General features: G+C 35.1%; 1 protein-coding gene across 1 annotated transcript; it reads left to right on the top strand.

Moving 5' to 3' along the window:
- On the top strand, positions 1-27842 carry AHI1 (Abelson helper integration site 1; the record flags this gene model as incomplete). The annotated part of the gene is given in 17 exon segments (XM_010085310.1): positions 1-4; positions 1671-1792; positions 8205-8812; positions 9393-9550; positions 10635-10848; positions 11534-11726; positions 13240-13335; positions 14850-15032; positions 15544-15569; positions 15571-15688; positions 17251-17383; positions 18356-18479; positions 20756-20985; positions 22355-22458; positions 23088-23206; positions 26275-26405; positions 27702-27842. Coding segments are annotated over 17 exon segments (2704 nt in total), but the record flags the coding sequence as incomplete, so codon positions are not given.

The raw sequence follows: 27842 nt of genomic DNA, 5'->3' as shown, positions 1-27842 counted from the left end.
ATGGGTATGACAGTTTAGTGCATGGAAGGCTAAGGGGAATATAACACCATCATAGAAAACTAGGTTTCATTAGTTACACTGTTTACCAAACAGGTTTTTGTCTTAAAGTTTTTTGTAAAACATTCTAAATTTTCTTGATGAAAAGATAAAGCAGTGTAATATTTTTACCTGCCTTCAAGCTTTGCTTGGATTGCATTTGTAGGCTTTTCTCCTCAACCAGGAGGGCCTAACAATTTTCTTTAGAGAAATGAGCTTCGTGTAATTGCTTGTCTGTTTTATGTAAAGCACAAATGCTTTATGTAAGCGTAAATATTTAGAGATTTGTAATAAAGTTAGACTTGCTGGCAGATATTAATCTCTGCATTGAAAGCTATCAGCTGCCTACAGTGTGACTTGATGCTGTCAGGATAGGAACATGGTTAGAAAGGCTTCAATGTAAGTGGCTTCATGGATCCTTATTATTTAAATAAACTGTAGGGTTTTTTAGAAGACTGGAGGACTACAGTACTGAAGTATTTAGCTATTTCCTAGAAATATATAGCTAATTAAACTGCTATAGTGTTGGTTTTTGTTTACTCTCAAATAACAAGTATTAGATAGACACTGAGAATCCTGAGCTGAGATTTGATGGCAGAGAGCTTCTAATAATTTAGACAAATAGTCTAGAAATAAGTACTTCCCTAAAAGACGTGTACTCATCCTTGATACTAGTCAGCATGCATTCAGTTGTTAGCTTCAAGTCTATGTTAATGAAAGTTGTTAATTACTTTGAACAGAATGGTGAATTCTGAGGAAGAAGCAGCTGGTGTGTTGAGCCACATCTAACTGAGGACTGAAAATGCCAGGTAAGAATACTTTGTGTTTGATTTCCAATACATATTTTATAGTTACCACTAGGTGCAAATTATAGGAGTTGCTTCTGTCTATACATTTTTAATGCTGCATTACAGCTGATTTTCAAAGTGTTGTGGTTTGGTTTTTTTATTTGAGGGCTATTGTAAAAACTTTAATTACAATGGTAAACATGCAGTAGCTGAGGATTCAACAGCCTTTTTCAGTGGTGTGCCAGATTGCATTTTTAATTCTTCAGCTACAAATTAAGCATTACCTCAGGGGGGCTAGAACACCTACTGCTTCAAGGGCTGAGATGCTGCCGATAGCCGTATCGTGATTCACAGAAAGGCAAGGACTCTCAGCAACAGCTGATTTCGAATCCATGCATGCTCCTGCCTCTTCCAGATCTGTCCCAGTGTGGTGCTCCTCTGGGTTCTAGGCTCAGTAAGGACCCAGAGCTACTGCATCTCCTGGAGAGAATGTGTCACCTCTGTTACCAGTGTGCTGCTGTTCACAAACAGCAAGGGCTAGCCCAAGTTGTGCGCTGATCCTGATGTGTGTGCTCTTCAAAATGTGCTTTCTTCAGGAAACAGAGTAGATGGTGCCAGCTTCATCAACAAGTAATAGCCTGGCGTGTTTGTACAATGTTGCTGAATTATCTTTGTGTGGTTTACGTTGTCAGTGGAAATTCTTAACTGAATAGTAAGCAAATTTCTTGGTAAATTTTCCTTGATAAAATAGTTCTTGTCCTTTGTAATTTTAAAGCATGATTATGCACTTTTTTAGCAATGGTGATTATTGAGCTAGTGAATCATATTCTAGGTTTCTTTTTGCAGTTGAAAGTGAGGCAAAGGCAAAAACTAAATTCCGCTTTGAGGAAATCTTCAGACGTCACGCAGCCCTAACAGACAGAAAGAAATCAAAGACAGAAGAGTTTCACTCTCAAGAGAATATTGTGGTGAGTTTGGACACATACAAGCTTTGGTTGCCTTCCTTAACGGAAAAAAAGATCAGGAAAATGTATTCTAGAAAGGAGACGTAAGCATTTAAAAAAAAATAGTATATTTCTGCACATATCCTTTGGTTTTGATGTGGCTTTTATTTGGTTTTTGTGTACCAGCAATGCATCCTTGTAGTTTGGAGGTATGCCAAAATTATATGGAATATAATACTGGTAAAGAGAAAGTGGCACATGCAGGCATGCACTCATCTAAAGTCTGCCAGTACCTTTTTTCCACTCACATTTTTCAGAAAAGTTTTAAGATTTTCAAATTCAGTATTGACTTTTGGGGGAGTTTGAGTGATAGGCTAGTAGAATTATGGCTGTAGAGGTATTTAATTTTGAGAGTATTACATCTATCTAATACAGGTACATCTGTTAAGTATCTCTTTGTAGCACATCTGTGAGTTGAGAACTGATAAGAATTTATAATAGTGTTAGAGATAATCATTAACTTTATTCTATTTCCAAAAAATTGCTCGTATAAGAATAAGAATTTACAAACAATATTAAACAATGTTTGAGACTTTTTTTTCAATTTGATCTTGGTAATCAGCATATTTCTGCATGTGATGAGCTTTGTGTTTGAGTGATCCTGTGTTTACATGTCTACTTAGGCAGTACACACATATAAAGATTTGTTTTAAAGATGTTTGCCTTTGCTTGTGACTTGTGGATTCGGCATGATTCTGTGACACTGACCTTATTAGTTAGATGACATTTTTGTTTGTGGCATATCTTTCATTAAAAGACCCTCAGAGATTCCTCTGTGTTTTGATTCATATTGTAACTTTTTTCCGGAACAGAAGAATAAATGTTTAATGAGTCCTGCATATACCAATTATTGACTTACGATGTTTGGCATTTCAAAAAAAAGCAATTTGTTTAAAAGACAAATATTCTGGTTTTTTATTTTCCTCCTGTTAGGTTTTATTTTTACCAAATACTGGAAGTGAATGTTCACTCTCTAATACTAATTTAAGACGAAGGAGAGGTATTTTATATAACATCAGTGTTACATGTATTTATCATATATATTTGTAATATGAGCACAAATTGTATGTTCATATGCAACTACATATTACTTGTAAATATTTTAGGCTTACTTTGGTTTTAAGATTGGTTTCCATTCCAGAAGTGTCTGATGTAAAAAAATGGTGTTTTGGAGTTACCTGGAAACACTTAAAGTCACAGTAAGCTGAATCAAAATTAATGGTATACATACAAATTAAGAAGCATTTTTAGGATTGGTGTGGTAGCCTAACTTTATGGTTTTGTTGAAGCAGTAGATTTTTACCAGTCTAAGCACTGAAAAACTAAGAACTTGAGGCGAACATGTGTTGAAACCCAATACTGGTCATTTTTAATATTTTCTTAAAGCGTGGCCGAATTGCAAGAGCGCAGGTTGGTTTTTTCCATGCTGGTTGCATTCAAGTAGAAATTTCTGTAAAAATAACTTCAGCAAATAACTAGTCAATTCTTTGTAAGAAATAAATGTGTATAGGAGGGGAAGAGGAGGTAGATGGAGGACGTTGGCTGGTTTTGTTCCAGTTTTCTTCACTTTAATGATTTAACTGTATAGAGTTTCACATAGCTTGAAATAATGTGAAATTTATCAGTGATGGTTGTCTTTGTGTCATAAGTCACTTTGCCGTAAATGGTCTCCCAGATTTGATCAGAAATAGGTCATGCTTGAGAGCATATTTCCACTGGAAATGTCCCAGTCTGTTTCTTTCTTTTGTCTTTATTGAACCTAGCCTTTCTTAGATTAATAAAACCTTTTCCATCACAGTCCACTGTTTCCTTGAAACCTGAGTTCTGGAGCTGCAGGAGGTTCCTGTGATTTTAACCAACAGAGTGAGGGCGAGGAGACTCCCTGCCTGCTTGCCTGCTCCATTCTGTGTGCGCGTTGCCTGGAGAGAAGGGAAGCAGCCGGACTGGAAGAGGAAAGGCTGCTGTCTGTAAAGCAGGATGAGTTTGGAATCACAACCTATAGGAATGAGGGTCTTGTAATGGAGATGGACACCATCTGTGGCCAGTGAAAGGTCTGTAGCCACAGGTGCAGTGGGTATGAGGCCTGAAGGCATGGCTGAAAAAACAAGCAATTGGGACACAGTCAGAATGTAAATTTGCTAGTTCCCTTCCAGGGCTAACAGTCGTCATATTTATTTTTTACCAGTTGTGCCTCCTATTAGTTGTTAGAATGAGGCAATGCCCAGGCTATTTTACCCAGATAGGTTAATCTGTCTAAAGTCAGCATGGAAATGACTCATTTTATTTGGTTCAGTCTAACTTTCATGGTGGAAAAGAGGATGTTTAACTCAGAAAATGTCAGTGAAGTTTTCTACCAGTTGAAAAGCAAGATCCCTTTATGGAAGCAAGAATTTCTGTCCTAGACTGTAGTCTGACCAGCTTACAATATTGGGATGAGCATGCATTGGTAACTAAGGTTTCGTATTCAAGGCAGGACTGCCACAGATTTATCCATTTGAAACTTTTTACTTCCTACCTCACAGTGTCCACTCCTTCCCTTTCTTCAAGGCCCTGATGACAGGTTGGAGTCTGGAGTTGCATGAGGGTACAGGCAATAGGAGTCTATCTCCAGGCTTGAAAATTCTTGTATTCTTTTGGGTAAGATAGATGTTTCACAGGTTTCTCCCGACTAATTCAGTATTTTAGCTTCCATTTCAGATGTAGAACACAACCTGCTGAGCTTTGAGGTTGTACAATTTTCCCAGGGTCTGTTTCATAGCCCATTTTTTTTCTATAAGTTGACAGGCACTGAATAATTGTTGAGATTTCCAATGGCTTTTAGCCCTTTGTTTCTTATATTTAAAATAGGAGAACTGCTAATAGTTGACTGTATACTTGACCTACACATTTTCTTGATGTTTTCTGTTAAAATTTGGTGAAACTTCTCCAAGCCCAGCCTGTCTGTAAATTATAGTTCTTCTAGCTTTGAGCATCTACATTTTGTAGACTTACGTGAGCAATGGCAGTAAAATTGGTTCCTTAGTGCATAAAAATTTTCTTAAACATCCTGACTAGCCAGCATTACAAGTACATTCTTTACCAATTCATTTGTAAGTAAATGCTCTTTTATAACCAGTACATGTCAGCCCTTCGGTGGACTGGCAATGTCCATTCCTAATTTTTCAAGGAGTGCCTGTATTATGGAAAGAAGTCCAGGTACCTCTGTAAATCTGGTTGAGTTTCCAGATATCCTGGGCAAAATCGCTTAATGTGCTTCCAGGTTCCACTCACACCTATTTGAGAAGTCTTTTTAAAAGGGAGTAAGATTATTAGGCATTGTTCCTGCTGTCAGGTGGACAAGTGCCATGACCTGGGGCTGGCTCCTGATGGTACTCACCTGGTGTTAGCTCACCTGCGTGCATCTTGGCTGGTGCCTGTCTTGCTCCCCTCAAGGCAGTAGTGCGAGTTGGTGTGCTCTCAGGGAGGGGTGCTTCGTCTGCCCTGCTGTTGTCATGTGGCCATGGAGATGGTTTGAAAAAAAAGCCTTTTCATTCGTTCTGTGCTTTAAGCTGAGGAGGTGAGGTTCAAGTCAGCAACCCTCTGGAGTTACTCTAGAGACAGGCTTGTCCTCTGAGCTGCTTTTCCAGCCTAACTGCTTTTTCTAACTCAGTTCGAGTGTGTTATATATAGACGATTGCTCTTAGCTGGTCTCTTGTCAGTCCTGCATTTCAGACAGCGAATCTGTACCAGTATCCCTGCTGCTGCCTGAAACCTAATCTGATTGTTTTTATGAACCTCTTGGATTTCACTTTATCATTTTGTGACTCCCTCCCATCTTTCCTTTTGGTTTAATTATACCATGCAACTAAACAGTGTATGTGGACAAAATGGCCTGAGTTAAGATCATACAGTCTGTATATCTGAGGAACTGGTGTTTGAACAGCTGAAGCACCTTTGTGTTAATGTTCGTGGGATTTGCTGTAGTTTGCGATTGTGTTTTATTTCATTGTGAGGATATTCTGTATTTTTTTTTCCTAGCAGTAAATTTGCTATAATTAAGTGACTGCATGCTGCTGCTATTCATGACACATATTGGTAGGTGTATGTTTTTGTTTGTAGGCATAATAAATAACAAGTTCTAGTAAATATTTCAAGTTCTTGCAACAGCTAAGTTTCTTTGAGGAAATGATTCTTGACTTAGTTCAGAAACTCTTGAACAGGTCAAAGATGAGGGCTTTTTGTTTAGGATTTCTCAAAAGAATTCTACTTGGCCTTAATGATTAATGTTCTATAAAAGGCAAAAATCAGCATGACCTTAGCTATTAGTCACTGTTCACTCTTATTTGCCAGTGTGTTTTTACCTTCATTCCTTATACTCTGCAGTTAAAACTATCTGTAGAAATGTAGATAAGAACGTGGACAATTTATTAGAAAGCATTATTTTATTTTTGTTTTTGTTTTTTTTTTTTTTACTTTATAGAAAGCTTGCTGCTTTTTTTTTCTTTTTCTGTTCTGTATTTCAAGTTATTTATGTGTAATCTTCCACATCCTCTTAAATCGTTGACTTATGAATAAAGAGGATGTTACTAGTCTATCTAATCAAGTAAAAGCTGAAGGTACAAAGTCTTTTTCATGACTTGATACTGAGATAATTTATTTTTAGACATAAGATGCTAAAAATAAAGATACCTGCTGAAAAGGCATATGAATGGCTTTAGATTTGACCCATGTATTAGATAAGCATACTTGCATGAAATTCTAGATGCTTTCTTTTTTAACTTGTACTTTATAAGGACAGTGTTCTTTAATGTGTAGCATTAGTTAGTCTAGTTAGTGCATTTTTAAGCTTGGTTCTAGTTTCAGCTTTTATTTCTGTGTTAACCTTATCTTGGTTTATTTTTCTTGTCACACTGCTTTATTTGACAATTTTCCTGTAAAAATAATATATTTCTTTGATTTTTTTCTCTTCTGGTTTTTTTTTACTCAAACTTTATTTTTTCCTGCCTTCTTCTTCTTCTTCTTCAGTACTTAAAATACTTTCCTTGTTCTGCATGATCTCTCTTCAAATGACAGATGTGAATAAAACAAGATAGTGATGAGGGTTTGCGAGCTCACGTGATTGAGGGCATACAGTATGGAGGCAGGTGACTTGCGCGTTGAGTATTCTCTTCTTTCTAGTCTTGGAATATTATTTTTGCAAGTGGGCATTTTAAAGTCAAGATCCATCCTCCAAAGCATGATTGCTGTTACAACTTCATTCTCTGTCCATGTGAATTTTTTTTTTTTTTCTTCTTACAAGCTTGTACATTTTGGTGATCAGTTATTACATGTATTATCCCTTTTTCAAAATGTTTGATGCAAACATCATACTGTAACTGGGAGAAATATCCCAGCTAGAAGGGGAAGACATCTGTGTTTATTGAGGGAGGAAGATAGCCTTGGAAAAGAAAAGATTATATACAGATACTTATTTTCTCCAATTTCTTTATTTGTTTTCATTATGTTTTAAAGGCCTTTCTGATGTTTGAAGTGGAGACTCCAGAGAGTTTTATTTAAGACAACAGAGTAAATGAACCTCAGCAACTTTATAGAAGCTCCATCAGGGAACAGAAATCTGTGTGTCAAGCACCCTGCAGAGTTAGGGCTTAGTTACTTGCTGTGTTGTTTGGAGTTATAACATGTAGTTAACCAGGAATATGAACCTGAAAGAGGGAGGAAAGTTTACAGTGTGTTTGCTTAAAAACATCAAAAACTGGCAGAAGGAGGGCACAGACAAATGCATTACCTGAAATTTGTCTTAGCTGTTTTAACTAGACTGGTCTTTAGATCAACTGTTCATCATTTTACTAAGAATAATGTGGGGTTTTTTTTCAACTTTATACTTCTAAAAAAAAGTCTTAATGGAAATCTCCTTTTTAAGTTTTAGCATGTTTTAATGTAATTTCCTTGTCAGACTTTGGCAAGCAACTTTCAGTAAAAGAGACAGCAAATAACTGAGCCTGAAGCCTGTCTCTAACTTGCATTTTAAATGGATGAAAATATTTGCTTTCATGCTGCATGTAATCTTCAAGTCTTCCACAGTATAAAGCATTGAAATTTGTTTATGGAGTAGAGTTATTGATTTCCTTTTTTGCTGGATATATGTAAAAGTCATTGATGAACATAGTGAAACTAAATTGAGGATGAAGTATCCAAACACAAAATGTTTTTTTTTTTTCAGTGTGGTTTATCCGTTGCTTTTCAGTCTGTTGCTTGTTAATTTTAAATGAGAAAATAACTAGATCTTTTGAGTTTATTTTACTTTGTGTAATGTTGCTAAAGAAATAACAGAAAATACTGTGTATCCTTAGAACACAGTTTTTATTACAAGTGTGTTTTTTGTTCTTTTCATTTATAGCTTGACACCTTTAGAAGTAATATTGATCTAGCTAAGGAAAGTGTGAATGATGAGGCAATTATAAACAATACATATAATCCTGAAGAAGAGAGTCCCCGATTTACAAAAAATAAACTGAGAGAGAAAGCCTCAATTGCAGAGAAAATAAACAATGATGTTGTTAGTGGAGAGGAGAACAAGCAACCTAAGTCTAACAAGAAGAAAAAGAAATCACTGTTACAAGAACAATTTAATGAGGAGGAAGATTTAGATGAAGCTAAATTGGAGAGTTTTGAGAAGAAGATTAATGATTTCCCAAAGAAGAAAAAAAAAAGTAAATCACAAACAGATGGACCTGGTCAAGAAAGTGATAGAAAGATTAAAAATTCTTTGACTGAAATGAGAAATGTAACTGAATTGGAAGAGGAAGAAGAGCTAATTCGAGCCTATCAGCTGCATGTGGCTAAGGATGAGGCAAATGCAATTAAAAAGAAAATAAGAATGAAACTTAAAGAACAGATGTCTGAATTTACCTCCAGTATTCAAAGCCATGAAGTTGTATTGAACAATGAAGTTGGCAAAAAGAAGAAAAAGAAGAAAGAAATAGTTTCAAATGAAGCTGAAACAAGGTACCATGATAAAGTGTATACCGTATGTCTGTGAATCTTAAGTGAAATCTTTCATTTTGTTTTAAGACAGGCAGAAGCTTTCTGATATACTGTACATATTTTTCTAAGTGATAAACTGGATTGATTCTGTTATGAAAAAATATTACCAAATAACTTTTTCAAAATGCTGTCAAGATTAATATTTAACTTAGAGATTCTGTTTAACTTTTTTTTAAAATTATCCTCCATTGCTATCTGATGTTTATTTTCTGTGGAATTCATTCTTAACTAACTTAAGATAATTTTGTGCATGGTTTTTTATTGATGAGTGGTGGCCCTGATCCAGCAGAAGTGTATTAGCTTAGTTCTGTTCACATGAAGGGTTCTGCAATTATCTGGAAATAAGGGAGAAATGAAGAGGGTAGAGAAATGAAAAAGGCAAGGCACTAATGTTGAGGGAGGGTGTTGCATTTTCAAGATACACAGATGATGAGTTGCAGAACTAAAGATGAGATTTCAAGTGGATTGATAATGGTGATGAGGAATTGCATCCATATATGCAGTAGAATGCAGTTGCTGACAGTAACTCATTACATTGCAGTGCAATGTCCCTTTCTGAGCTACAGCATCGTCCAGCAGAAGATGGTCATGAAAATCAGTCATTGGAAAGACTAGTTACATCAGAAGGACATGAACTGGAGGAGAGCATGGAAAAACAGAAGCGTAAAGCAGTGAAGGTTAAAAAGAAAACCAGAAAAGGTCTGCCAACAAAAATGTTAGAATGGTGTGCTGCTTTGCTGCTTTATCCAAGCCTTTTTTCCTTTTTCTTTTTTTTTTTGTACTGCTACAACAGTATTTGTCCATAGTAGTAACACAAAAGTGATTGAGCTGTTGGAGTTACTGATGTTAATTTAGTTATTTAGTTGTATTTTTGTTCTTCCATTTCTGAGGCTAATTTGTAAGGAAGTTAATTTGATGCATCGATCTAAAATCTTGAGAATTCATTTACTGTGAATAGTTTTGAAATTGATAAATACTTGAAAAGGGTTTTTTAAGCATAATATAATAATATTTAAATACATATGCCACCTTTACAATGTATTACTTAGATGCATATTCAAATTGTCTTTTTATTTTTTTATAATTTTTATTTACTTTTTGCTATAAATGGTGTATCACCACTGTTTTAACCTGATGCTCGATTCAAAGATAAGGAATACTTTTTCATGCAACGCATAGTCAAACAGGAGAATTAATTTCCTCAAATTCCTGAATTCCTCAAAATAAGAAAATAGTTTAAAAATCGGAGATTAGAGAAACTGATGATGAGGAGAGAAGTAGGTCCTTTGATATGTATGAGTTATGGTGATCTCACTGTAATTTCTAGATGAGGAAGCTCTGCTAACAATGTTTGGTAATTCAGAGAAAACACACATGGAGAAATCATCAGTTTCTGCTTATCCTGTTTTTTACGTTTTCTTTAAAAAAACAACCAAAGAAACAAAAATTACTCTAGGCTGTAGTCCAGCGCAGGATATTGAACTGTCTGGCTTTTAAGTCATTGTGGCAGAAAAAAACATATGTCAATCAAGAGAAAGACCTCTGATTTAAAAAAAAAAAAAAGTTTGTTAATAGGTATAGATTATATTAATGTATGTTCATGTGTATGTTCATACATGTTTAAAATGCTGCAAATCTGATAATTTTATTTAACCTCTTACATAAAGAATGTTAAGTATTAGTACTTTAGTATTGATTGCTAAGACAATACAGAGCATTTTTACTCCTTTAAATTGTCCTTGTGGAACATAGTAACCTATGTTTACTTTGTTCCTGTTTCTAGAAGAAAACACAGAAGTTGCTGCAGAAAATGACAAGGAAGTGAAGAAATCAGTAATTTCAACTCAATCTAAACTAAGTTTTGATGATGATCTTGTGTTGGGAGTTTATATCCATCGATCTGACCGACTTAAAACTGATCTCCTGCTATCTTGTCCCATGGTTAAAATCCATGTTGTTGATCAGAGAAGTGGCTTATACGTCAAGAAGGATCATAGGTGACTTTTATTAAAGTGTTTCTATTGTCAGGGGTTACTATAAATACATAGATACTTACCTAGCAAATTAAATATGAAAATGAAAATAATACTGAATGTTAAGCTTGCAAGGTTATTCATTAGTTTCTACATCTACACAATACATATATATACACCTACAGTAAATTAGGGTGGTATTTTTCTTTTCTTTTTGGCACTTTTAAATGCTCTGCACTACTGTGTTGGTCTTGAGATTCACACATTTACAGCGCAGTTCATTTTGCATTCTTTCCAGGGAGAACATTTCCTAAATCTTAAAAATATGTAGAAGCCAAGATTAGAATAAGTAAGCAAAACTCTTGTAGCATAAATAGCGTCTTAAATTTAATTCTTCATATTTCTGATCACTTTGGTTACTTGTTTCCACTGACATTATGCATAGTTTTCCTGAAAACCAAATTTTAACCATGTTTAAGCAGTAGACTCTACCACGGTTATTATGGTAACAGCAACTTCAGCCTGTAGCGTTTCTATATACATTGAAAATTGCCTTAAATTTTGAGTGGGTTTAGAATTTTTTTTTCTAAAATCAAACAAATGGTATCTTATATGTTTCTTTGCTTTCAGTAAATGAAAATACTGTTTTGTTTGAGTTGGCATTTTAAAGGCATGTAAAAGTTCTAACTGTTTGGAAATTTTCAAACAGCGAGAGGAAAGTTTCATCTCATGATGAACAGGAACACATAGAGCATGTTCTTCCTATTATGACACAACCATATGACTTCAGGAAGTCTAAGTCAACAGTTCCAGAGTGGGAGGAGCAAGTCATATTTAATGAGCGTTTTAATTATTTTATTCAAAATACTGAAGAAAGCCCTCGAGTAATACTGTTTTTTGAGGTAAGTTTAAATATTTTACATCAAATTTATGCGCATTATGATTTTCTCTTTGTTCCTTCAACAATATGTATTTGACTGATTCAGGTGTTTTATTTCAGTTACATTGGGTTAATAGCATAGCCTTAACATACAGAACTAAGTTGGAGGTACCAAAACATGGGATTGCTGATACTAATAAACATTTTCTGTAGCAAAGAAAACTGTCTTTTGATAATAGCAAGGGGGTAAGCTTTCTTATTAACTCAACTGTCAAACTTCTGGGAAAGGCTGGTAAGATAATTACAAATCAGGAGGGATGTGGCACCACATATAAAGGATATAACTTTGTCCTTTTCCACATTCTTGAAATCTGAAAAGAAGCTTAAAAGTACCAGAAACTCAAAGATGGAGTTTGCTTGCTTGTAGCAACACCTCATTTCCCTTGCACCAATGAGCAAGCTATTGCATTGTTTTCCATTAACATTTTAGACCTATTTCTCCTCTCCTGTTTTTTACAAAGTGATTATTAATTTGACCTCCAATACAATTATGCTTAAAGGAAAAACTGTAAGGTATGTATTCAACATGATTTTGAGCTTAAGTATTTTAATATTTGTAAAGAGTTAACTTGAAAATGGGAACCTAATGTTTTTTATATTTTAACTATATGGTGATATTTGTTTCTTTATCTTCTGTGATATTCATAAATGAACACATTTATAGATTTGAGTGTCCTTAGTTGCTTAAGACAAAAGGGACTACATTTGTATGTAAAGATTCTTCATGGAAATAATGTTAATGATGGGTCCAAAAGTATGTCTACACTGAAAGCATGTTGTTTGAATTCAGCATGGTTTATGAAATATCAGTTTGAATATAGCATGATTCCAAGTGGTTTTTTTTGTGTACCAGATAAACCTCCAGGGGTTGTCATTAACAAGAAAAATGAAGAATCTTACGGACATCACTGCAGTGTTCAAAGTCAGGTTGGACTCGGCTATGAGCAACCTGATCCAGTGAAACAAGTCCATGCCCATGGCAGGGGGGGTGGACTAGACGATCTTGGAAGGTCCCTTCCAACCCAAGCCATTCTATGGTTGATTCTATGACATAAGTGATAAAGCCAGGAAAGGAAAACTGACTTCTTGCCTGCGCTTTTCCAGCTAGGTTACCATGCATCTGGTTTTGGCTGTCAGATTTGTGGTCTCTATGATTTGTGAAATTACACATTGATGTTTTGCATTTTTACTGAGGCAGAAGGGAAGCAAGAATAGTGTTTTAAGACCAAGACTTTTGTTCTTTTTTAGAGCAGGTCGTAAATAGTCATCAGATAAATGCATAAGGATCTGTTATTTCTGATTGTATACTTGTGTGGAAGAAGTACTGTTTTTGTCACTGCTTAAAACTGAAATCTGCTTCATTGAGTGAATCACATCTAGCATATTTTCAGCAGTATTTTTATGATTAAGTATTTTTTATACCATGAAGTATATGTTTATTAGAAATATATTTATATTCCTACCAATACTTACAGATCCTTGATTGTCTAAGCAAGGATAAAGTGAGAGCCAGCTCTGATGTGCGAATTCAGGAACGTGGTTTCCGAAAAATTTGTTGGGCGTTTCTAAAGGTATTGTAAATATTTAAATGAAGAAAGAAAATCTCTAAATTTTTCTGTTCAATTCTCTAAAAGACGCTAACCCTACGAAGTGGGAAAACGTTTTTTAATATTTTCAGAAAACAGAGATGGGAAAACAAATGCTGGCTTGCTTGGTTGTTCTCTCCTTTCCCTGTTCCTTCGCCCCATGAAGTTCATAGTAACAAGCTTGACAGTAAAGAATTTTATTAAATGTCTTTTTCAAGAAAGTATAGAATGTGTAAGAATTTTTTTGTTCATGAAGTACAGATGGAGGTTTTCTTTGGGGTTTTTCTGTGTGTCATTGTCTCTGCAAAGAAAATGACAAATCCACTAATTTCTGTACCTCACCTATTCTGTAATCTAGTGGCATTTTCAATTGGCCAGTCGTTGAAAAGACTCCCTAGCCTAATTATGTAAAGTGCCTGTCATTTTTAGTTGCAGTGTTTGAAATGCTGCAGCAGAGATACAGGTAATTTAGCCAACACGTCATGTAACTCTTTACACTTTTTGAAGAGAGTTGAATGTGCCCATTTGGCCCTTAAGTGCTGACAAGGTATTACATACCTTAACTTGCCAGAGGATTGTTCATTTACACGTACCCCTGCAGGTGATAGATCTTGACAACCATTGAACAGTCCACAACATGAGAAATACAGGAGAGGATAACGGACTGCAAGTTTAGGGGAAGGGAGAGGGACCTCCATATCATTCCATACAGAGTCTCTTCTCAACTTTTCACAAGATGAATCTGCAGGAATGAGGGGTCTGGTATCTTGCAGCTGGTGTATAGCTGGTGGGAACTGTGCTTCCAGGCATTCAGCACAGCCTGTTCCTGAACAAGGGGAAGGATGGCTTTCCAGCCAGTAAACACAAATAAAATTGTGGCTTGTTCTTCATTCCTACTGCATTATCCTTTCTTCTGTGTCAGTCCAAGTAGAAACGTACTAATAAACAGTGGTCAGTGCTAGTGGCAGTAGGCACATACAGAATGAAAAATATAAGCACTAATTTCTATCTTGTCCTTTAGTTCAATAGAGAGAACCTTCCTCTGAAGGTGAAAAGGGTACTGCTTTTCTGTATCTTCTGCTCTGAGTCAGAGCTTTACCAGTGCCCTTTGCTGCAGCGTTCAAAGGGGGCAGGCTTGGAAGAGGCTCTTTGTGGATTGACGGTCCTTTGAGATCTGTGTGATTCCAGCTTTTTTAAAAAAAAAAAAAAAAAAAAAAGTGGTACTGCGGAGGTCTTCCCACATACAGGGTATTACTGTTGTGCATACAAAACATGTTTCAAAGCTAGGCTGTCATCTAAGCTTTAATCGTAGTGATTTGATCCTGGGGATGTTTCATATATGCTTACTTCATTACCACTTTTGGGGATAGTATATTTCCCCAATGGGAAGTGGATTCCAGAGTTTACACTGTAGTTAAGACGTCAGAAGTAATCAATGACTTTTATTACTTTTATGCTAACATTACTCATTTTTTTCCTCTTTTTAATCACCCTTCCAGCTTCTAGGTGCAAATGAAGTTCACATTGATGCAAAACTCCGTCTGCAATTATATTACCCGCCCCCAAGGACCAAGTCACACTCAAATGTTGTTGAGGTTTATGACTGGTGGGCAAAGTGTCCTAGAAATCGCTACCCATCAACTTTGTATGTAACTGTAAGAGGCATAAAACTACCAGAACATGTAAGTTAAATATATAATATATTTTATGTTTACAAATATACAGACTTTTCTGTAGGAGTTGGTAACTAGCTAGCCTTCTTTCTTTGCAACACTTGAACATAGGTTGTTCGATTAGCATAACACTGGTAATATCTTTTGGTATCATGAATGGATTTTGTTGCCAAAGCAGTATCTTGATTTGAAGATGGTAATGTCACTGGAACATGCTGAAATGCTTTTTTTATACAACAGTGTTGCAAGGTGGTAGAATGTTACTCATTTTTACTGACCCAGAGAGTTAAAAAAATAGTTAAAAATTTTGTATGCTCAGCTTACTTTCTGACTTGCTAGTTACTTCAAATAAAATTTTTGCTACACAGTTTTCATGTATTAAGTTTCTTCCAGTCTCTTCATTTTTCAGATGTAAAATGACAATGCATTTGAAGTTAAAAGTACCTTTTAACCTTTTCAGATATTACAGTGTTCATTTGAAAAATGTTTTTTCCTGATACTTAGTTTTGTTTGCCTTAAGGTTGCTCCTTCATTCTGCTCTATTTTTGCAGGAACAAAGTAATGCAACACTATGTGAGGTCCAGAGAGAGGGATCTAAAAAATCGTGTGAACCTTTTTCAGAGGAGAAGAAGGAGCCATTTAAATGGACAAGATTGCCTGGACAGGTGAAGTGTTTTTCTTTGCTTTTCAAAGAAAAATAATTTAAAGATCTATTATCTAACTTTATTTTTATGATATAAGTATTAGGAAGCAATAGAGCAAATTTTAAAAATACTAAACAAAATGAGGAACTCTCAGAAATAGCAGAGGATGCTTAGCATATTACTAAATATGTCTGATTTAATAATTTTTTCCTAGAACAGTCAGGTATTTTTATCTCCAAAATTCTCTAGGAATTTGAAAGAGCAGGGCTAATCAGGTAGTGGAAGTAAGACAGGAAGCCAGTTCTTAGATTTCAACATGATTGGAAATATGTTTTCTTGGTTTTTTGGCATGTGGGGGTTTTTTTTATTACCTCAATTTAAAGTTATTTTTATAGTGTAACAGGATTATGAAGGAACTTTCATCAAAGAACCTTGTTAAGAAGGTTCTTGCTGACTTCATCCTAACTCCTAGATCACTGTAGCTAATGGAAATGAGCAATCATAAAAAGGGGAATGTTTTTGCAACTGTATATAGAATGTCCATGCAATGATTTCATATATTTGTGTATGTATATATATGAATATATAGATAGATGACATTATTTTTCAAAAATGTTCTACAGAATTATGGCTTATTTTATATGAGTTCAAAATGAAATTAATTTTATATGTGGGTCGTAGCTGTATGAATAAAATAAGTTTGTTTTGAGTTAAATTATTGATTCAATATTGTAATGTTTTATTTTAGAGAGAGGTTAAAGAGTATAAGAAGACTTAATTGCATATATAGTTTCTAACAAGATGTGTTTACCTTTATTCTGAAGTGAACAGCATATATTCAATTATTTAATAAATAAATCTATTTGTATACTTTTAAATGCATATGTATCTGTTCATACTCACTTTTCATTCATAAAAGTAAATCTGGTTTAGGTTAAATAATCAAATAGCTACTCTGAATATTTTATTTCCCCTTAAACTTTGAATTTAGTTCTGGAGAAAAACACCTTGGGTGAAAAGGAGGAAATATTCTGGGAGAGAGGAAGGGGGACTATACCTGTGCAATTTTTTGAAATGTTTAATCTCCAGTTATGTTTAAAAAAAATCAGAAATTGAAATACAAATGAAGAATATTAAAGGTGATTTGGTAGACCAAAGGTTTTAGTGCCTGTGGTTAGTCTTCTTGAGTTCACACTCTAATCATTAAGTTACTAAAAGTTGTTCTTAGACTCCATAAACAAGCTTGAGTTATAGTCTAACTCTGCATCTTAGATTATTGACAAGAGTCATCATTAAGCGCTTCTTAAGATTAAGGAAATTATGTCAATTTTAAATTTTCTTAGGTTTTTAAAACTTGCTCGTTGTGTGTAGTAATGGGGCAGAAAAGAATATACAAACTAGATGTGGCCTAGGTTATGCAACAGAACTGGCTCTGTTTATAAGGTTGAATTTTTCTTTTAAATTCCCTTAAGATGTTAGTAGCTTTTTGGAAGTTATGCATGACAGGAACTACAAATGTGTTTTAAGCATTGGGTAGTTAATATTCATAACTGTGTAATCCCAATTCTTACCTGAAAAGCTAGGTTTGCCGCATACCGAACAAGCATCTCTTTTCCCTACGAGGTGGAGATATGGGCTGTTTCTGTGTTGGTTTCTCTCATGATGGGAAAACACTGGCAGCAGCATGTGCAGGGAGGAATGGCTATCCCATTGTTTGTAAGTTTAACATATGGTTTGTTTGGGTTTTTTTCTTATAATGCATGTAGTTTGAAATTAAAGGGCAAAAGATGTGGTTTAAATTGTGTTTTTTTAAAGGTTTTATTTTATAATTATGGTTTGCAAATTGTTCTGTGCGTTAAAGAGCATCGAAGAAAAAACTCTTTCTGTGTTAATAAGGCTTAAACTGGCTTTTCATACATGGTAATATATGTATGATTTAATGGTATGAAATCACAGTGTTCCTGCACAGAGGTCTAAAGGAAATACTAAATTGGTTTGTATAAGGAACATGTTTTCTGATAATAAGGTTTGAAGTGAAGTAACTTTTCCAGCCCCCACCCCATATGCTTTTTTGTGCAAGGTTTTCTCGTAACCTGTCATGAAAAATTAGATCCCTGGAATATTGTCATCTCCAGACAGACTACTGGAGGCTGCTGTCTTCCATGATCCAGTTCAGCTGGAAGTATAAATATTCCTTATTACTTAAACTTACGGCTGCTTCTTTACAGTAGCTTCAACTGCATAGTTCTTAAAACCTGCGTAAGAATTCTGAGATTTAGAGAGAACGGTATTTTAAGTGTACACAAGGTAAGTGTTTAAATAGAAGGCACAGTCAGTCCAGATTCCTTTATTATACAGCCCCAGAAAGTGAAGTTGGGTAGCTGTTGAAATAAAGAAAAAAAACCCATCCTAATCTGGTTCTAATAATTTAAAGCAAGTAGGCTGTTTCTTAAGGGTTAAGACATTCGTGACATCCATGAACCACTAGATGGAAGTGTCTGCTTGCTGTCCATGCATGCCTAGCAAATATTTGATCTTGTTCTCTGAAACTGAGAAGGTAAAGACAATTGGTTGACTTATGCTAGCAGAAACTCAGCCTAAGATTAGACTAAATTTTGCACTAATAATTGCATATAATTGTTTGTAAATACTTACAAAATTTTTATTTTTCTTTTTAAACTTTACTAGTGTATGAAATTCCTTCTGGACAGCTCCTGGGAGAATTTTATGGTCACCTTAACATAGTGTATGATCTTTGTTGGTCAAAAGACAATCAGTACCTTCTTAGTGCATCATCTGATTATATTGTCAGGTCAGTATGATGAAGATGTTCTGGCAGATAGCGTCAGAAGCACAAAAGAAAGTGGTCCAATTTCATGTTTTACTACAAACTGTGCTATAAAGTTTTAATTAAAGATTTGATTGCAGTGGGACTTACTCTGTAATATAAAAATTGTGATGGCGTTAATCACTTACACTGTATTTACTATATAAGTTTCTAATGTTTATGTATTTGAGACAAAAGCTTTTCTAGACACTATAGTGTCTAAATCTACAGTGCAGCAAAAACCCAAAGGGCTTTATTTTTCAAGATGTCACTGAGACAGTTGGAAGATTCTATCCTTAGAGGAATTGCCATGTTATGAATGCAGTATAAAGTTTGCAAGCTTGAACATGAGGCAGAAGATTGAAAATTTAGGATTCAAGTGATGTGTATGAATTGGCCACATTGCACATATGTATGTATTTTTTTTTAGTTTTGGGCACTTAGTTAAATAATTCAACTTAAATTGCTGTAAATTAATTTTGGTAATATTATTGCCAAGACTGAATGTGTATGCATTTTCCTCTATAATTAAAAAGTGTACTTCAGTGCAGTGTTAATGTTAGAATGATAATCTGTTCAAGGTTTAAAAGCAAAACCCTCAAAACTGTAGCAAAACATGAAATATGGCTGTGACACTTCATGATTTTATTACGAGCAACTTCATAGGTTTTCATAAGGCTCTTTTTTTTTCTCTTCAGATCCCTATCTGTTGTTTCTGTTATGCAACTTAGTAATGCTACAGGCAGTTGCATAATTAAAATGCCAGAAGAATTGTTAAATGATATATTGTACGTGTGGAACTGTTTCGCTTTTTTTTTTTTTTTTTGCTGCTTGTATGTAGGCATGAAGAATATTTTGAGAGCTTACCCCATGTTTTTGTTTTTTATTTGGAAGCAGATTAAATAATAATTTTTTTTATACTGAAGTAAATATAAATTTCCGTCATTTATGTTACCTGTAAGAAAGCCTGGCTGTTCTTCAATTCTTGAGTTTGTGGCAGCAAGTTGAAACTGTAGTGGTCTGCCTCCTTTTCTGTGTACTATGCATAGCCACTTCACGAGTTGTTAGTTCCTATATTTATTGTCGCCTTAAACTCCTTAAAAAGTCTATGTTCAGGCAAGGAGTTTCTTCTTTTCCTCCTTCGTATTGGGAGCATTTTGCCATTGAAGTATGGTAGAATGAACCCGATTGCTTTAAAGTCATTGTTGGTTTATTATCTGGATTGTCTCAGGATGAGTTCCAAGTCAACTTGAAGAAAAATTTGGGAACTTATGTGAATCCTTCTTTACATAGTGTTTTATATGTTCCTATTGAGCCTTCTCAAGCTTTAGTCCCACATTATTTGTGAGCAATAAATTATTTATGTTGTTAGAGCAAAACCGTTCTAAAAGATAGGTAGATTCCTTGTGACTTTTGCATATAAAGTTGCAGGTTAATTGCTGTACTTTAAGGGACTGCGATTTTGGAACAAAGTCACCTCAGAGTAAGCTTAGAGTTCTTCAGTAGCTACCCTACCTGGAAGGGTGGTACTCAAACAATTAAATTCTGTATTGTACCTGACCGCACTCTGAAATGTGCTGCCCACCTGTATTTCGTGATCCAGATACCATTCCCTTCTTTATGCACTCATCTTTGGGGAAGGCTCAATAATGAAATGTGTAACATCAAACAAAAAACACTTCCCAAGAAAAATCTGATCTTCCAGCTATGGGTGGTGAAGGATAAGGAAGTAGATGAATAGTAAGAACTGAATTTATGGGAAGAAAACATCCTTGAGATCACAATCACTGTGTGGTAGGTAATTGTTCTTTTAAAACATTCCGGAGTTTTATTTATATTTAGAGGTCCTAAATGTTCCTTTGTGGGTTTTTTGTTCTACTTTTTTTTTTTTTTTTTAAACGAGCGCTACCCCAGAAGGTCTTAATAATTTGTTTATAACTCCTGAAAGAAAGAAACCTATCCATTCCATTGAATTCTTTATGTATCTTTTAAAATGTGCAAAATATCCATTAAACGAGTAAGTAGCCATGAACTTACTTTAAAGACAGAGTATTATGTAAAGTAGTAAATGTATCTTAATTCTTGTTAGAAAGTACCATATTAAAGGATGAAATACAGGTAAAACAAATTGTTAGAATTAACGGATGGTAAGTGTTTGCAAGCATTTACCTCTAGAACCACTAGCATGAAATATGGCGTCAGTTATGCCTGTGCATGTGATTGCTTTATACAGTAGATGTCCTGATATCCTTTCATTTTAGAATGTGGAAAATAGAAATGCAGGTGGCATCTGCAGTGAGACTTTTCCCTCATCCTTCGTTTGTTTACACTGCAAAATACCACCCAGTTGCTGACTGGTTGGTCGTGACAGGATGTTACGACTCAGTGATTAGAATCTGGAATACAAATGGGAAAGAAATCTATGGGCAACTGCTACAGGAGCTTGATGGTCACAAAAGTTTCGTCAACACACTTTGTTTTGATGCAGAAGGTATGTACTTAGTATTACCTTTTCAAATAGTTTTCAGTTGAAGACCAACTTGAGTGTTACTGGTTTGCTTTATTTAGGCAATGTGAAATGCTGTAATAGAATAGAACAGTTTAGCTGTGTTTGCAATTAATACATTAGTTTGATGCCTTGTTTGGACGAACACAAAGGGGCACATACTCCCTGTTGCAAATGGAGAGTAATCAGGAAAGGTAAGTGTAGAAAGGACAGGCAAACAAATGTGTAGTGATCAGGCAATGATGACTTGGCAAATTTTGGTCATTGTTTAGTTTTCATTGTCCCTATAACTAGCTGCTCAGTTAGCTAATGTATTGTACATATTGCAGCAAAATTAGCAGAACATAAAGCACAGATGCTACTGTTGAGAGGAGACAAAGGAGATCAAAAGCCTAGCAGTTAGTGTGGAGAGGTGAGTTGGAAAAAAGGCAGGTTTTGCTACAATGCTTCTGGGTGGAAGAATTATGTACTCATGTAAAAGCAGAAGCAGGAGGTCTGAAAACAGCTTCTAGAGAACTCTCAGAACAGAACTTCAGGACAGGAGAGTGCATGATCAGCAGAGTAGCAAAGGCAGCTCCACCATATTGTCGTTCAAAGTTATGAGCTGGATACAAAGATAAAGGAAATGAGTTGGCAGTAGCTCGATTGTGGAAATTTTAATGCTAGACTGAACAAGTGGGAAGGTGATGGGACAGAGAATGTGAAAAACTGAGAGAAAAGGACAGATGTGACCACTGTGAACTGTTATATGAACAGCTGAAAGTGAGTGAGATGTACTGAAAGTGATTGACATGTACTAGTGCAAGGTGGGACAGCTTGAAGATGGGTGAATGAATGATACTTGCAAGTGTTTGACTTTTTCTGGTGTTAATGGCATTGTTAGTATTTATTTATGTGGTTCGTTTTTGGAGGTATTCACTGGAGCAGGTACTATGAAGAAGAAAAGTGTTGCATTTTTCTAGAGAATAAGTATCTGTGCTTAATTTAAGAACAACTGTTAAAAACCAGTATTTGTTCTTGTCCAAGGTGCTCTCAGTGAATATATAGGTAGGCATTAGGCTATCATATGAAGCACATTGAGCCTATAAATGCTACTTTTTTTGCTGGTTCTAGAAAATGAGTAGAAGAATATTCAGCACACCAGTATCTGACTTATGTGCTGAATCCAAGTTTATGGTATCAACTTATGTCATGCAGTATAAGCAAAATATATTTGCAACTTGTGGTATCATAGCAAAAGAGAGGAAAGAATTGGTGCTCATCTATTCACAAAAATAACAGAAAAAAATTGTTTCTTGTTTATACATCCTTTTGCATAGTATTCTTCTACTTATAAGATGATGTTATTTCACAGGGCTCCACATGTTCTCAGGAGATGGTTCAGGAATGATAATAGTTTGGAATACATCTGTCAAAGGAAGTCGTCAACACCCATTTCAACACTGGAGAATTAATAAGGTATACAGGTTTCTTAAACTAGCATTGTAATTTTTATGTGAACTATTCCAATCTAGTAATTTGATTTGAATTCCAATTTTTTTAAACATGAACTTTTGTTTAACTGAAAAGGTGTATTTTCTTTAAATAATGGTACAAAAGAGCTGATAGAATGTGCTGTGATTCACTGACTTAAATTTTTTGAATGGTTTTGCAACTTCAATTTTTTGTACGTAAAACATAAAAATGCTCAAGGTTTAGTAGCACTGTATTAACAGATAAATGCTATTGTATTAGGTTTGTTCTCGAGACACAGCAATAAAGTAGACGACAGGCTTTACAAATCACCTTTGTTCATACCTTGGAGGCTTAATGTTCAATCAGTGTTTCTGTCATCAGCTGTGTTTCAGAAGTTCAGAATCACAGGAGAGTCTTCCTTGTGGTTATGAAAAGTTGATTCCCTAGGATGTAATGGCTTAATATAGGAACAAAACTTTTTCCTTAACAAATATAATGAAATGGACAGGAAAAGAGTAATGGAAGAGAAAAATTAATAATAATCTGTTATTATTTAAATTATTATTATTATTTAAACATGAGGTTTAAAACACAAAGTTCTGTTTTTAAATTTATTTTCCTTCTTTCTGGAGGAAATAAAAGAAAATGATATTAAAAGAACACCAGTAAATCATTTGGAGGTACATCCAAATGGAAGGCTTTTATTAATCCATGCCAAAGACAGTACCCTGCGAATCATGGATCTCAGATTGTAAGTAGGTTTTGGGTTACAAGTGCGTATTTCCTTTTTGTTCTAAGATTTACTAGGGGAAAGAAAGTAACATAAAACTGTTAAATTTGTAGTTGTGGAGAAGAAAGATGTCCTAATAATCAAGGATAGCAATATTAGGGTTAGGAAATTGTTTCAAAATACTGCCGTATTACACACCTTTTTTGTGAGATTGGGTAAGGCTTTTAGAATAGGATATCCAAAAAATTATTAGATTACTTGGGAGTTTAAGGTGGCATGAAGGAGAAGACACTAGTCTCCTAAAGATTGAATTTACTTTTAGAAATGAAATCTGAGCATGAAAATAACTTTGAAATTATAATATTTATTTGTGCATTAGTTTTGCATTGTTAAAACTTGGGGAAAAGTATTTTGATGATAAAATGGGATGAAGATTGTCATCATAAATACCTAAAAATGCAGTGATATACGTATTATGGTATATTAAACAGGCCACGAGATATTTATAACTTAGTTTTTTATTATTTTCTCATTTTTAATACTTATGAACATGAGTCTTTAATAATAAACTAAATAAAAAACAAGGGGATCACAGAATCACTTGAGTTGTTGAGTTTGGAGAGCATCCAATCCAACACCAATAATCAAAGCATGAGAGGTTGTTACTCAGGGCTTTGTCTAGTTGGGTTTTGAATATCTCGAGGGATGGAGAGTTTACAGCTTCTGTGAGCAACATGTTCTAGTGTTCATTCAACCTCAAGGTAAAATATATTTTTTCTTAATTTTATATGGAATTTCCTATATTTCAATTTGTGTCCATTCCCTCTTGTCCTTTCACTGGGTGAAACTGAGAAGAGTCTCACTGCTGTCAGTTACACGCATTGATAAGAAAGATGCACCTGAACATTCTTTTCTAGAAAGTCACATTAAAGATATGAATGCTCTTTCTAAATGATTCATCCTTCATTTCATTGGTTCCCTTTCTCCCCTTGCCATGCAGAAAATCAAAGGTCCCTGTTGTTCTAAGTGAAATTACCTGGGGGAAATACCTTTATGCTCTCATAGCACAAGAAACTATGTTCTTTTAGAACATGCTTTTGTACATATATATATACTCTCTCAGGAAATCTCACTCTTAAATAATATATTGGGTTGAATGTTTGAACTAGCTGAAGACTTTCCAATCTTACTGTGCACTCTTCATTTTTTACTGTAAATTATGAATTATAACGACCATGCTAGAAGGCTAAACTACCCACTCAATTGAAGCATGAAATCGGTGGATTAACAGAGGGAACCTGTAGTTTCTGAAGCAGATAGTGTTCTTTTGTCACTACCATTCCTAAAAAGTGCAGAGGGTTTTAGGTTGGGAGAGAAAAATGGAGATGCGTATTAATTTCTAAGAAAGGGTTAAAATGGTGTGCAATTTCACAATTATTTTAAGCTAGTTTATCTGTAGGACACACCATCTCCTCCTATCTCCCACACCTTTGGCCATGTATTCCTAGCATTTCCTTTTTATCAGCTGTAGAGATCTTTTAGTGCAAGGTAAGTCAGATTAGTGAGCTGATCTGACTAAAAATCAGCCTCCAAATACAAATGATAAATTTTCATTTTAATCGCCTATCTGATCTAACTCATCTGATAGCTGCCCAAACACTACAGAAGAAATGAGGGAGAGCCTGGGAAAACCAGGGTGGAGAGGACAGCAGCAGGACTGCTCCTTTGACCGCAGCCCACAGTTACATTGGCTTAGGTCGATCAATAAACCCCAGGGTCAGATACCCAGCGGTGATAATTTTTCACGTCAGCATTAACTGTTCATTCCCTGCATGAGAAAAGAGGGGGTGGAGGTCACAGATCAACACAATTCACTTTGATTGACAGCTAGTTGTTCTTAACTTCCCTCTTTCAACTTTCTTTTTTGATCTTTTTGGATAATCCTGCTGTCCTGTCATTCAGGTATGCGAGCAGGGATTTGGTTTTGGTTCAGATGTCTCCTTAGGGTTTCATATGTAGGTTAGTTTTACATCTTGCAGAGCTCTTCAACATGACATCTCAGAGATACTATCTTTCTTATTCACACAGCTAAAACTCTTACTTGGGCTAATACGGTCTTGCACTGTGATCATTAGAGCATCCTTTTCTCTTGCTTGCCAAATTGAATTGTATCTAAGGTATATTTATTCAGAATATTGTTTAAAATTATTTTCCTGTCATATTAACTGCACTGCACTTCTCCCAGCATAACTCCATTGTTTCTGCAGTAAAACATTTTAAAACTTACTGCCTTCTGTCTTTTAGGGCAGTGATTGCCTATTGCCATTCTTGCCTCGAATTTTGCATTGTAGTACTACTGTTGTATTAGTCTCCATTTGGAACTTTAATATCCCTTTCCAAGCTGTACCTCATGAGGTAGCCTCATACAAGCTGGCTTATGCTTCTTTAAATCCTTCTGTATATTCTCTCTCACTTGATGCCTATAAACTGTTTGACAGTAGTTCATTAGTAGGTCATTAGTACGGTGCTGACCAGTAGTGTTTTCCTGCAAAAAGATTAGGATACCTAAGTTGCAAAATAATATTAAAAAAATGTTAGTAGTAAATCAACATTGATGTCTGAAATTCGTTGATTATACTGCTGTTTTTCTAACCAAGGAGACGTTAGTCTGAAGAGCTAAAGAGAGCTGCTGGATAAATTTAAGCACCACTGGGATGTAAGCAAAGTCAGGAAGCATAATGAAAACTCTTTTGGCAGAGCTTGGAGTAATAGTGCCAATTTCCCCATCTTTTACAAAGATCAGGATCAAGAAAATGCAAATTAATACATCCATATCCATCCTCTAGATCTGAGTATTTCCATTTCTATTGAAAGACAAGGATGTACTGTTTCATCTGTAACTTCAGGTGCAGTATGAAAGCCAGGGAAAAGAAAGGGTAAACACTGCATTCTGCAAAAGGTGCGTATCTATTTGGGATACAAGGTGTATTGATTTTTCTGCGGAATAGAGGGGGGGACTGACACTTAAAAAGTTAGATTGTCTGTTTTGAAAGTATCTGCTGCATTTGCCTACTATTCTTTATCTTTAGCTTGGTTACAAGGAAATACCTAGGTGCCACAAATTACGTAGAAAAAATTCACAGCACCTTAACGCCATGTGGCACGTTCCTATTTTCTGGAAGTGAAGATGGAAAGGCTTATGTTTGGAATCTAGCAACAGGTAACTACTTTATGATCTTAAGCCAGGTTGTCAAGGCTGAGGGGGAAAGGGTTTTGTAACCTTTATCGAAACACTTTGGATGTGGAATAAAACTTCAGTAAGACATGCTTAAATCCTGAAGCCTTAGCTCCACCTTTTATATAGCTATTATTAATCTCTATGATTTAATTCTCTAGAGGAAATTAATAGTCAGTGGTAGTATTAGGAATGGAGCACCCAAAGCTCAGCTTTTTGTGTACCTCAATTCTTTACATGGATGACGGTCTGAAAATGGAATGCACAAAAATGTTTTAAGTTAAATCAGTCTTTCAGTTGTTTTTTTTTTCAGATTTGGGAATTAGGCTTTTGTTGAGAACCACTTCATCTGTTTCCCAAGGGTGGTCAGAGACTCTGAGTATTTTTGGCCTTCGGAATATAAGGTTTCTTTGTGAATTACTCCCCAAACTGAGTAGATTCAAAATAGCTACCAAAAACTTTCTGGACAAATGTTAAGCAAATGTAAGATAAAGGGTTTGTCATCATCATTGTACAGTGAGATAAAAGGGACAAAAATAACAGCAGAATGTGGCAAATACTTTTTGGTTATGTTGACATTATATTCTGTCTCCAGTTATGATCTAAATAATTTTTTAAAAAGGATAAAGTAGATATTTTAAAACTGGCAGCTAACCAACAGTTTTATTTTTAATTTCTTTCCATGTTTCCAACTATATTAGCTTACATCTATACCACTACATAATTTGTCTGAAAACTTTAAAAAAGAACAAAAGTAAAAGGAGGGAGGAACTTGGTTATTAATATGTTTTCACCAGGTTTTCACACTGGCTTACACACTGTACTTGCATTGATAATGCCATCAGCTGAAGAGCTAATTTTTAATTTTTTTTAAAATATTTTCGTGCTCAACTTTCACTCCTATTGTCACTATTATATAATTGAAATCCACAACTAAGATAGCTATCTCTGGCAAAATGCAAGCACAAACAAATACCCTGGAACGCCACCTTTCCAGAACTTGCTTATCAGAACAAGAGAACTCGACTAACCTGGTGCATCCTCTGGGGCTTCCTGCAGTTGTTGCAACAGCACTGATTTTTCTTATTCATTCAATAACTCAAAAGCAACCAATATTTTTTGTCTTATGCCAAGTAGTACTTTTCAATAAGGAAACTGACTGCAGAATATTTATTTACAGTGGCAGTCACTGGGCTGTAGTAATACAAGCTTTAACCAACTGTTGTTTTGCTGTATCACATATGTTCCCATGGTATTAATAAACGTATTTCACTTCTGTAGGAGATCAGGTGGCCGTATATTCTGAACGGCCCTTCGCATCTCCACTTCGTCATGTTGCCTTTCATCCACACGAACACATGGTGTCATTTTGTGCCTATGGTAAAAACCAGCCGATACTTGTATACATTTATGATTATAAAG

The sequence above is a fragment of the Pterocles gutturalis genome, unplaced genomic scaffold (genome assembly GCF_000699245.1).
Source record: "Pterocles gutturalis isolate BGI_N339 unplaced genomic scaffold, ASM69924v1 scaffold51015, whole genome shotgun sequence".
Lineage (NCBI taxonomy): Eukaryota > Metazoa > Chordata > Aves > Pterocliformes > Pteroclidae > Pterocles > Pterocles gutturalis.
The sequence above is the reverse complement of the archived record's forward strand: the minus strand, read 5'-3'. Positions and strand labels throughout refer to the sequence as shown.